The 12,985-nt window shown below is 48.0% G+C and overlaps 1 protein-coding gene across 4 annotated transcripts in view; it reads right to left on the bottom strand.

The window, feature by feature from the left end:
• Nucleotides 1-6,935: 6,935 nt before the first annotated feature.
• LOC144610406 (LIM domain-binding protein 1-like) overlaps nucleotides 6,936-12,985 on the bottom strand; it is a 32,611-nt gene continuing 26,561 nt past the window's right edge. For 3 of the 4 annotated variants that reach the window (XM_078429056.1, XM_078429058.1, XM_078429059.1), the window contains 2 exons: nucleotides 9,391-12,697; nucleotides 6,936-9,284 (listed from right to left, as the gene is read on the bottom strand). In XM_078429056.1, coding sequence (XP_078285182.1) covers nucleotides 12,476-12,697 — 222 coding nt within the window. In that variant the 3' untranslated portion in view covers nucleotides 6,936-9,284; nucleotides 9,391-12,475. The remainder of the gene's footprint in view (nucleotides 9,285-9,390; nucleotides 12,698-12,985) is intronic. The other variant, XM_078429057.1, reaches the window with a different exon arrangement.

Below are 12,985 nucleotides of genomic sequence, written 5' to 3'. Positions count from 1 at the left end.
TCTGTGAAACGTCACCTATCCATGTTCTCCACAGATGCTGCCTGACCCGCTGAGTTACTCCAGCTTTTTGTGTCTTTCTTCGGATAATAGAGAGATATAGACAATGGGCAGGCAGATATCCAGATTATATAGTATGCAGAGATATTATGGGCCGAAGGGCCTGTCTCTGTGCCATAGTGATCTACAGATTCTCCTCAGTTAATGATCACCCCCAATTTATACAAAAAGATACAATGTGCTGGAGTAACTCAGCGGGTCAGGCAATATCTGTGGAGAACGTGGATAGGTGACGTTTCACAGAGTGCTGGAGTAACTCAGCGGGTCAGGCAGCATCTGTGGAGAACATGGATAGGTGACGTTTCCTTCCTCAGACCTATCTTTATCATGGACTAAGAATAGACACAGATCGTTTCATAGATTGACTTACATACAAACTGGGCTGAAAGGAGAAGGTATTTGCATGTCCTCAGAAGCCTTCATGGCTTCAGACATGTAGCTGTTGTTCTTACGTAGGGCCACTATGGAGGTAGGAATGTGAGGAATGTACAGCTCTGAGCTGTAGCCCTGAGACACAGCGAGAGGACATTCACGGAATGTTCAATGAAAGACAGACAACCTGTGGTCATAGTTGTAACGTCGAAAAGGCCAATTGGCTGAGAACATGAGTCCACTTCTCTGGCAACATTAACTGTTTGTAATGTTGAACATGGAATAAATATTAGAAACATAAAGCATGGATCATAAGGTCATAAGGGATAGGAGAAGAATTAGGCCATTCGGCCCATCAAGTCTACTCCGCCATTTAATCATGGCTGATCAATCTCTCCCTCCTAACCCCATTCTCCTGCCTTCTCTGACAGCTCTTAGGGTGAAGGGAATCAAGGGATATGGGGAGAAAGCAGGAACGGGGGACTGATCCTGGATGATCAGCCATGATCACAATGAATGGCAGTGCTGGCTCAAGAAGGGCTGAATGGCCTCCTCCTGCACCTATTTCCTATGTTTCTAGGTTTCTCCCCATAACTTCAGACACCTATACTAATCAGGCCCCTCGGTCCACAAGATCTTCAGAAGAGGGTTTCGACCCGAAACGTCACCCATTCCTTCTCTCCAGAGATGCTGCCTGTCCCACTGAGTTACTCCAGCACTTTGTGTCTAACCCCATCTGAAAATGTGAGTTCCCCTAGTTATTCAGTTCAGTGTAGTTTATTGTCACGTGTACCGAGGTACAGTGAAAAGCTTTTGTTGCGTGCTGACCAGTCAGCAGAGACTGTACATGATTACAATCGAGCCGTCCACAGTGAACAGATACAGGATAAGGGAATAATGAGCAAGGTAAAGCTTGTAAAGTCTGATCAACGAACGTCCAAGGGTATCCAATGAGTAGATGGGAGGTCAGGACCGCTCTGTAGTTGGTGAGAGGACGGTTCAGTTGCCTGATAACAGCCGGGAAGAAACTGCCCCAGAATCTGGAGGTGTGGGTTTTCACACTTCTGTACCTCTTGCCCCGATGGGAGAGGGGAGAAGAGGGAGTGACCGGGGTGAGACTGGTCCTTGATGATGCTGCTGGTCTTGCCGAGGCAGCGTGAGGTGTAGATGGAGTCAGTGGGAGGGAGGTTGGTTTGTGTGATGGTCTGGGCTGCTGGCCTTGCCGAGGCAGCGTGAGGTGTAGAGGTGGGTGGGAGGGAGGTTGGTTTGTGTGATGGTCTGGGCTGCTGGCCTTGCCGAGGTATAATCGAGGACGTCACACCCTGGCCACACCCTCTTCTCCCCAGTCCCATGAGGGAGAGTTCTCCTGGTTCACGAGTTGCTTCCTGGCTAAGTCCCTGCCCAGCCAGGCTGCTGCTGCTGCTGTAACCCAGTACCAGTGTGTGTTCGTGTTCCTTATCTCCTCCACATTGCATTCTCTTCAGGGCCAAGTTTATTCCACAGCGCTACTCCGGTGTACACACAAGGGAACTGCAGATGCGGGAATCTTGAGCAAAGAGCAGAGAGCTGGAGGAACTCACCGAGTCAGGCAGCATCTCTGGAGAGAATGGCAGGGGACGTATTGGGACGGGACCCTTCCTCACTCAGCCTGGTCCTCTGTCATCCATCTATGATGTGGCCACCTACTCCTTCTCCACTCTGCCAGCCCCCCACCTGTTCCAAACTCAAAACACCCTGCAGCACACGATCGTTCAACTCCAGTTTCTGAGCATTCAATTAAACTTCATGTTCATAAGTTCTACTGAAGTTCACTGATGGCATCCGTTCCAACAGATACTGCCTCCAGCGGTCCCGTTTGGAACAGTGCCGCATTACACAAAATCAGAAGGTAGACACGAAAAGCTGGAGTAACTCAGCGGGTCAGGCAGCATCTCTGGAGAGAAGGAATGGGTGACGTTTCACAGAGTGCTGGAGTAACTCAGCGGGACAGGCAGCATCTCTGGAGAGAAGGAATGGGTGACGTTTCGGGTCGAAACCCTTCTTCAGACCGATGTCAGGGGAGGGGGCGGGATGCCAGAGGAGGTAGCTGAGGCTGGGACTCAGTTAGGCAGGTACTTGGATAGGACAGGTTTGGAGGGGTATGGGTCAAGCACAGGCAAGTGGGACTAGTGTAGCTGGGACATGTTGGCCGGTATGGGCAAGTTGGGCCGAAGGGCCTGTTTCCACTCTGTGTCGCTCTGTGACTCAGCGAATACTCCGTGAGTTACCAGCTGGAAACAAGTTGCTGAGCCGAGGGTTCTTGTGAGAACAAAAGTCTTAATTTTAATACGAAGGGTCGACCATCACCTTCAATGCAGTGAAACATAAGTGAATTTTGCAATCTGCATTATCGGGTCATTTACGTTTCTGGGATTTTAGTGCCGACCGGCTTCTATCTAAAGGTGCACGGAATATGTGGAGACTGGGGAACATGTTTCTCTGCTGTGGAATGTAAAAGTACATGACAGGTCTACGTGGAATGATGTGGGCCAGATTAAAAATAAATGTGTCATTGTGTGACACCACAGATGGAAGATGCCTCTCACATGCTGCGTGACTCAGCATCAGTGAAAAGCTGAAACACTTGGCCACTCTTGTCAACGCCCCAGTTTCTACCAATACTGAAGTCATACCTCTCTGGTTTACGTAATGAAACTCAATTGTTGCTCAGGACTAGGTAAAGGGGTAGTGCAGCGAGACCTGGGGGTCCTTGTACACCAGTCACTGAAAGTAAACATGCAGGTACAGCAGGCAGTGAAGAAAGCTAATGGCGTGTTGGCCTTCATAACGAGAGGATTTGAGTATAGGAGTAAAGAGGTCTTTCTGCAGTTGTACAGGGCCCTAGTGAGACCACATCTGGAGTATTGTGTGCAGTTTTGGTCTCCTAATTTGAGGATGGACGTCCTTGCTATTGAGGCAGTGCAGCGTAGGTTCACCAGGTTAATCCCTGGGATGGCGGGACTGTCATATGAGGAAAGATTGGAAAGACTAGGCTTGTATTCACTGGAGTTTAGAAGGATGAGAGGGGATCTTATAGAAACGTATAAAATTATAAAAGGACTGGACAAGCTAGATGCAGGGAAAATGTTCCCGATGTTGGGGGAGTCCAGAACCAGGGGACACAGTCTAAGAATTTGTCACGTTTGCATAGGGTTGCCAACTGTCCCGTATTAGCCGGGACATCCCGTATTTTGGGCTAAATTGGTTTGTCCCGTACGGGACCGCCCTTGTCCCGTACTAGTAGGGTTGCCAACTTCATCACTCCCAAATACCAACCGCGCCCCATGTGACCTCACCCAGCCAGCGGCCACGTGCTCCCGCTCCACCAATGGCGGCCGCCCGGGCGGGGCGCGGGGCGGTGACGTCACCTTGTCCCGTATTTAGGAGTGGGGAAGTTGGCAACCCTAGTTACAGGCCTAGGTCACCCACCTACTCTCTTACTGTACCTGAGACATGACCACATCACTGTAACTCCAACCTAGGAAGCTCTCATTAGAAACATAGACAATAGGTGCAGGAGTAGGCCATTCAGCCCTTCGAGCCAGCACCGCCATTCAATATGATCATGGCTGATCATCCAGAATCAGTACCCCGTTCCTGCTTTCTCTCCATATCCCTTGATCTCTTTAACCCTAAGAGCTTCTGCATTAAAAAAACTCTCTCTTGAAAACATCCAGTGAATCGGCCTCCGTTGCCTTCTGTGGCAGAGAATTCCACAGATTCACAACTCTCTGGGTGGAAATTCTTGCCAACGATCCTGAGGTGGTCCAGTTGCAGCTCCAGTTCTCCAACAGTCTGTAAGGAGCCGCACTACGACATATTTCTCACGGGTGCAGTCATCAGGATTAGCTGGCTGCTGTAAATTGTCCCCAGAGGTTACACACAGCTGGGGGCTAGCATCTGGAGAGAGTTGCTGGGGTGATGAAATGGGATTAGTGCAGGTTTGGTGCAAAGCAGTGCCTGATGGTCAGCACGGACCTGTTGGGCCGAAGGGCCTGTTTTTGTGCCGTACAACTCAATGATTCCGTCACCTGAGGACTCAGTTATATTTTTTTTCAGGAGGTTAAATTAGAGATACAGCGCGGAAACAGGCCCTTTCGGCCCACCGGGTCCGCGCCGACCAGCGATCCCCGCACACTAACACACTGTCCTCCACCCACCATGGACAAGTTTTACATTTACCAAGCCAATTAACCGACAAACCTGTACGCCTTTGAAGAGAAGTTGAACAAAATGAATCTCCCAAGTGCACCAGGCGAGGGCGAGGGACGGAGTGGGTGATTTCCGAGGGGAATTTAAGGGCTAAAAAGGAATGTGGAAGCAATGTACTGGCAGGCTTCCGAGCTCCTTACTCAAATACAAACTAAAGGGTAAAACACAAAGTGCTGGTGGAACTCAGCGGGTCGGGCAGCATCTGGGGGGGAATGGACAGGCAACCATTTCATCTCGAGACCCTTTACGAAGGGACCTGACCTCCGTTTGGAGATACAATGTGGAAACAGGCACTTCCGCCCACTAATGTTCATGCCGACCAGCATACACTAGTTGTATCCTACACACCAGGGACAATTTACAGAATTATCCTGCCTCGTCTCTTATCTTGTGACTTTATGAGTGTCTCACTATTGCCATCTCCACCTTGGAGTAGGAGCGGCCGCCATTGCTGGAGCGGGAGCACGTGGCCGCTGGCTGGGTGAGGTCACGTGGGGCGCGGGGCGGTGACGTCACCCTTTGTCCCGTGTTTGGGAGTGAGGAAGTTGGCAACCCTAGTTAACATATGATGAGCATTTGACGGCACTGGGCCTGTACTCACTGGAGTTGAGAAGGATGAGGGGGGGGGGGGGGGGGGGGATCTGATTGAAACCTACCGAATAGTGAATGGCCCAGATAGAGTGGATGTGGAGTGGATGTTTCCACTAGTGGGAGAGTCTAGAACCAGAGGGCACAGCCTCAGAATTAAAGGACGCTCCTTTAGGAGGGAGATGAGGACGAATTTCTTTGGTCAGAGGGTGGTGAATCTGTGGAATTCGTTGCCAAGTCATGTCTTAGCCACTCTGCACACAAAACAAGAGCTCCTGAACTTTTAACAGGCAGAGAGATTGTGAGCTGCATCGGGGTTATGTCTCACTGAGTTTGTGGGATTGCTGTGCCACTCTGTGGCGAGGGCTGGAATTACCAGGAGCATTGGAGTGTACACAGTCAACCTTCCTTGTACACAAAGTGCTGGAGTAACTCAGCGGGTCAGGCAGCATCTGTGGAGAACATGGATAGGTGACGTTTCACAGAGTGCTGGAGTAACTCAGCGGGTCAGGCAGCATCTCTGGAGAACATGGATAGGTGACGTTTCACAGAGTGCTGGAGTAACTCAGCGGGTCAGGCAGCATCTGTGGAGAACATGGATAGGTGACGTTTCACAGAGTGCTGGAGTAACTCAGCGGGTCAGGCAGCATCTGTGGAGAACATGGATAGTGGCGTTTCACAGAGTGCTGGAGTAACTCAGCGGGTCAAGCAGCATCTGTGGAGAACATGGATAGGTGACGTTTCACAGAGTGCTGGAGTAACTCAGCGGGTCAGGCAGCATCTGTGGAGAACATGGATAGGTGACGTTCGGGTCAGGACCCTTCTTCAGACTAGCATCTGCAGTTCCTTGTTGCTACATAAAGTTTATTCTCCACAGTGGTGCAGATGGGAGATGGAGCTATAACAAAGCAAATAGCACATTTATCTTCATCCTAACGAGAATGGAACACAAAAGGAAGTTTTGTTGAGATGTTACGAGCCTTCAGAGACTAAGTTATAGCTTTGGTCTCCATAAAGGACTAAGGTATACTTGCCTGGGCGTTATTGCAGAACCAACTCATCAGATGGTCGTTGGGATGTAAACGTTGTATTAGGTAAAGACCAAAGATGTTTAACCTCTGTTGTTTGGTGTTTATAAGCTCGAGATGCGACGTCACCAAGATGTACATGCTGAGGGGCGATAACATCGACACCAAGGAAGTGTTTCTACTCAATGGAGATCAAGGGCACACAGTCTCAAGGTAAGGAATGGCCATTTACGATCAAGATGTTTTTTAAGCAGTGTTGCAAATCTCTCGACTTCTTCACTCGAGAGAGGTGCAGATGCTTGTCACTGATCTGGCAAAAACATTGACGATAGACACAAAATGCTGGAGTGACCCAGCGGGGCAGGCAGCATCTCGAGATAGAAGGAATGGGTGACATTTCGGGTCGAGACCCTTCTTCAGACTGAGGGATATTATTGACTCTATCTTTAGGACAATCCCTTAGTTATTAAAGATATTTGGGAAGCACAACAAAATACAACCAGGCCTGGCACTCTGACTTTGGGACACAAGACTCTGAACACAAGAGTGGATCACACACACTAAACGTGGGAGCCACAAAAGCCGAAAGAGACATTAGAAGCAAACAGAATAAAGAATTGTCAGAAGCATGTAGCTGAGAAAGGTTTTTATTTCAAATAGCTTAACAATTGGTAATGGAACAAAACAATGATAACTCAATGTTCTAGTCTGTAGGGATCCGGTATAAAAACGTGTAATACTTTTTTTTACATGTTCTGAAATGTAAAAGTGGGCTCATAGTTACTTCATCTCATGCCCAGCATAAAAACAACTTTACACATGCCTGCCGCTCTGCAGAAGCTTCCCGGTCAAAGTCACACAGGATTTCACTGTCTACCAAAGAGTGGTGGAGATAACTACAGGTTATGGAACAAACAAACAAGAAACAGTGTAGGCAAGACCAAAAGGGTTTCTTTAATCCTAGATTTCATTTTCATAAGGCGACCATGTTATCAGTACCTTACCTTAAGTGTGGCAGTGGGGCACTACTGTCGGGAGTTCAAAGTGAAAGACCCGGTAACATTTTAGCATATTTACCGTCCAAAACAACATACTTTCTGAAGGGGGCTAGCAGGACCAAGAGCAAAGCAAAGCCATTGCATAAACCGGCCAGCCTATCACCCTGACTGACCCCTGCAACACCACTCTACCCAGGCAGCCACCATCCCACAGGTCACGTCAACAATCACACCTGCCCATGGACAGGTTTCAGCGAGGGCAACGAACACCAAAAGCCCCAGTTACAAGTGACGTTCTGTGCTACCGAACATCTAACCAGGGAACTGTTTAGTAAACGGCATAGGTGACCTTGTGTGAGATTAACAGAAACTCCTTCACTTGTGAATGTTGTCATTTCCTGGTTGGGGAAAGAATTATTGGTTTAACAATATTAGTTAATAAACAGGAGTTTATTAAATGATTCAGTGCAGTAACATTATAATGAGCAAGATTGGGATGAAAGTCAGCTGGCCGTTATCACCTACATAAACGCCAGTGCAGAGGAATAAATGAACTTACATTTTATACTTAAGTTCCCTGCACAAGTCCAATGATATGGTGTAAATGCTTTGTATTTTAACCTGACATGCATCTTACCAGTCTTATTGCAACTCACTAAATGGACAGGGGTCGCACTGGCCGACCGAGGGGGAAGGCCAACGAGCATAAATAATCTTTCTGACAGGCACAAAATGCAATATTTATGCAGAGCAGGCAAGGAGGTTGAGGCCATTGAGAGTGTTTGCAATAGCAGAGTGCAGCTGTTACGTGTACTCTGTTCTCTCCTCCCTTCCTCACTTCACCATACAACCTGCACGTACCCAACTCATTGCCCTCCTTTCTAAAGACAGTGAGAGTGGGACTAGGTGGCTTTTAGCTGGCTGGCTGACTGATGAAAGGCTGCAGTCCAGAAACAAACCTCAGACTTTTAAGACACAGAAGCATATAAACTACACAACATCCTTACTTTGTTTTCTAATGGTTCCTTTCCAACATCTAAAAAGCTATTCTCCGTAGAAATACACAGTAATATTTATTTATTCACTGGGATAAACTCTCCGAGCTGTTTCCACTGCATCTCAATAACAGGGTAACAATCCAAACCAACACATTATGACTTGGATAAAGCTACTGACACACTGAAGATAATTCAATACACTGAATATCCTGAAGACACACACAAGATATAGATGAATCAGCCTGGCTGGACTGGCCGCATGCTGAATGCATGGTGACTGCACCAGGATGCATTAATTGGGCATCAACAATGCCATGCGTGGGAGAGGCCATGTCGGAGCACACAGTGACCTGGAAGTCCGCCTGAAGCTGACAATAACATATTTACACACAGGAGGCAAATCTCACCCCCAAAACTATAAAGACAAGCACAAAATTATTGACAGGTTATAAAAGGAGAACTGCACTGCCCCCCACCCCCCCCCCCCACCACGCTGAAACTGTTCCAGACATATACCTGTCTCCTGAGAACAAAAGCTTCAGTGATAACACAAGTGTGAGATGAGCAGAAGACTGGGAATTACCTTCCAGTTTCACACCAGCCAGTTATCTAGGTGCACAGCTGCCCCGATAAAAGACATTTGACATCCTTCAGCGGCCATTTTTCCCCCATTTTTTCTTTGGGGGGGGGGGGGGGGAAAGAAAGGAGGGGTGGGGAAACATCCCTTCTTTTAAACCCAGAGGGAAGACAGTGCAACGGATATTCAGCAGAATGAGTTCTGAGGCGGGTCGATTTGATTGCTCTCCCCCTTGCCGCTGGGGTTGCGTGTGTTTCTCCAGCGTTTCCCAGTTTGACACAAAGGAGAGCAGTCCAATTTCGGCAAAGTCTAACAGAAGCACGCGGACCCCACTGCAGCCACGGTTGCCAACTTCCTGACTCCCGAATACGGGACAAAATGGGTGACGTCACCGCCCCGCCGCGCCCCACGTGACCTCACCCAGCCAGCGGCCACGTGCTCCCGCTCCACCAATGGCGGAAGCCATTGGTGGAGCGGGAGCACGTGGCCGCTGGCTGGGTGAGGTCACGTGGGGCAATGACGTCACCCTTTGTCCCTTATTCGGGAGTTGGCAACCCTACTAATTACGGGACAAGGCTGGTTTCCCGTACGGGACAAACCAATTTAGCCCAAACTACGGGATGTCCCGGCTAATACGGGACAGTTGGCAGCCCTAACTGCATCCAAACTGTGGGTATCTCTGTGTGGAAGGCAGGAACCTTCTGCACAGCAGAACAAGCACTGTGCAGTCAGCATTATACAACTCTTACACATCATGCCAGCATCTAGTCTGTCACTTAGTGTGTACATGGTTCAGTCAGTGGCATTTTAACTGCAAATGGACAAGACGCACCCTTTATTCGATTCCCTTTTTCCCTTGTATTCATCTACTCATCTGAATTTTCTTGTAATCGGAATTTTGTTTTTAACAAATCAACGTTAAAAAAACATTTTTTTCAATCACTCTACGTGACAAGAAACGGGACAATGGTTGTTAAGATAGACACAAAATGCTGAAGTAACTCAGCGGGACAGGCAGCATCTCTGGAGAGAAGGAGTGGGGGACCTTTCGGGTCGAGTCCCTTCTTCAGACTCAAGTCTGAATACTCAGTACTAGCTAACAATGATCTATTCCACATTGTCCTTGACCTCCACCCCCTTTGATCTCTTGTTTTCACACCTTACCCATCCATATCTCTATGTCTTCCTCTCCCGACTCAGTCTGAAGAAGAGTCTCGACCCGAAACGTCACCCATTCCCTCTCTCCAGAGATGCTGCCCATCCCGCTGAGTTACTCCAGCGTTTTGTGTCTATCTTCGATTTAAACCAGCATCTGCAGTTCTTTCCTACACAATGTTTGTTAGGAGTTGTACTTGCACTCCGAGACACGGCTGCGGACTGACCGGATGCAGGACTGCATCCACAATCCTCCCGTGAAGTGAGTCCCGGATCTCGGCCTAGCAGTGCTAGGCAGACGGTGAGCGTCAGCCAGTTTGGATTACCTTGGACCGTTCTCACTCGCCTCTCAGATGCCGAGCAACAGCGACAGTGTCGGAGGCCTGGGGTCAGGAGTCTGTCCTCTCAGCCTAAGAGTGGTGCATGGCATGGAGGATCTAAACAGACGGGAGAAATAAAACATGACAAAGGAAAAAACGACCGTGAAGCCATCATTCATGTCTCAGCGTCTCAGTAAGTTCTGGAATTCCTGAGAATTCCCAAAGAAATTCCAGAACGCCAGTACCTGCTGGGGTGGCGGGCGGGAGTAGAGAGGGGCAGAGCTCGAGGAAGGGAGCGAAACTTCTACTGTGACAAATCTTTATTCCAGATTTGTGTCACAGGCAGGAAAAGTTCTTCTACTCAATTTACATGCAACCATTTGAAAACCTGATGGAATTTAAGAAGCAACTTTTTAATTACTTGCTTTTTGACAATGGGGTTCAAAACAATTTCAATTAAGATAAACTGTACAAGTCAAAAATCAATGCATTAAAATTAATTCATCATCATTTTACATTTACAGTATCATACAGCACACCACCAAAGTATCAGTTGATTGCAGGGCAAAAATAAGTGCATTAAAATCAGAACAACACACAAATTAAAGCAAAACCCCCACCTTTTAAAATCTTGGTCGGGTTTTACGGGAAGTTCCAGTCACTCAACAGAGCACCTCAAAAATATTCCCACCTACTTTCCTGGGATAAATGCAGTGAAGGTATATCCAGGGTTGCTTTAGCATTACATTTTCTGGGAAGAAAACCTTGGATTTTAATCTCCGTTAGGAAGATTCAATGGGTCTGCATCATCTCCTAGTCCCAACACAAGGAGGTGTGGGAATGCGTTTAGTGCGTTCACATTTTGAAACCAGAGAGAAAAAAAAACAGAAATATAACTAACATGGCAACTTTGGTCTCTCACGACTAATTACATTAAATGTCATTCTCAATACTTGTAGTTCTACAAACGCAACAAAAAAAATCTACCAGGGCTTGAATAATGCATCCAAATTGTATTCAAGAGAGATAGATTTAACTCTTAGGGCTAACGGAATCAAGGGATATGGGGAAAAAGCAGGAACGGGGTACTGATTGTGGATGATCAACCATTATCACATTGAATGACGGTGCTGGCTCAAAGGGCCGAATGGCCCACTCCTGCACCTATTTTCTATCGAAGGTGTCACAAAATGCTGGAGTAACTCAGCAGGTCAGGCAGCGTCTCAAGGGAGAGGGAATGGGTGACGTTTCGGGTCGAGACCCTTCTTCAGTCTATGTTCATTCAGCAAGTTTCAAAATGTGAAAGCACATTCCAAAATAAGAGCTAGTTAGCTACTCCTTCACCAGCTAGACGAGGAAATGATAAGGATTGATCAGGCACACCTTATTCAGTCCACTGGGAGGCCAGATCATGGCTGCGTTCAATATATATTTAAGCTGAACCCTCACTTAAACACGTGGCAGAAATCACTGTCCAAGTCTCGGTGAAACTAATGGCGAGGTTGGAATTTGAATTGCAAGCTCCTGCTTCAGGGCAATGTGCAGGCACCAATACTACTTGGTCAACCATTCCTCTTTGAGCTTTCCGCTGTTCCTCCTGTTTTAGTGGTGGGAGTGTTTCCCCACCATTGTGATTCTTCACTACCATCCTTCACTCAGGAGGACTGCACCATGTGTGAACAGACTTAGCCATTTCCAATTCACTCACGACCCCCCCCCCCTGCCAGGCCCATTGCTGTCCCAGTGAGACATCAAGGCAACTCTCTCTCAAAAACTAGACAGGAATAAGGAGCAGGAAGCAAACCAGGCCCTCGTGTCCACTTCCAGTTTAAATTCCATTTGGAATATTTTGGAGGACCAAAACCACTCCACAGGGGCAGGCCAGATTGGGTATCGAACCTACAATGAAGGATCCTATTCAACATCTAATGGATGCAGTTTCACCCCCTTCACAACCACCCCCCCCCCCCCAAACAAAAAAAAGTAATACACTTACTTTATGCCCTGGATCACTGTTCAAGAAACATTTTGTTCACAACTGAATACTTGCTTGTGCCGCAAGAGGTTTAAACCTTCGAATGCATCAGTCCCTGCAAACTCTTAAGGTTGTTACTGGGTGCGGTCAGTGCAGTTACTGAGACGTGGGGTTATCGGACTTGCTCTCCTGGCTGGACGGTGGTTTATTGTTCCAGGGACTGCTATTCCCCAAGGCGGGCAAGTTACAGAAGTCGTCCTCCTCATCGATACCATTGGCTGCATCATACTGGCCGTTCTCTAACCGCGTGATTAGGCGCTCATCCTCGTCACCGAAGTCCCCACCCATTAGTGCTGGCTCACCCACAACCATAACGTCCTACAACGAGTAGGTCGCAGCGATTAAACCACAGCAGAGACCACAGGAGAAAAGAACTTTGCTTCCTCAACACTTCAACTCAGCACCAAACTGAAGCACTTTCCTTGAATACAACCCAATGATTCTGTACGTACGTGTGGAATGGGAGGAATAGACCCAGACACAATTTGGTTTTATTGCTACTCTGTGTGTGTGTGTGTGTGCGTGTTGCCTACTTCCTCACTCCCAAATACGGGATAAGGTGACGTCACCATCCCGTGCCCCACGTGACCTCACCCAGCCAGCGGC

Source organism: Rhinoraja longicauda, chromosome 36 (genome assembly GCF_053455715.1).
Source record: "Rhinoraja longicauda isolate Sanriku21f chromosome 36, sRhiLon1.1, whole genome shotgun sequence".
Classification (NCBI taxonomy): domain Eukaryota; kingdom Metazoa; phylum Chordata; class Chondrichthyes; order Rajiformes; family Arhynchobatidae; genus Rhinoraja; species Rhinoraja longicauda.
The sequence above is the reverse complement of the archived record's forward strand: the minus strand, read 5'-3'. Positions and strand labels throughout refer to the sequence as shown.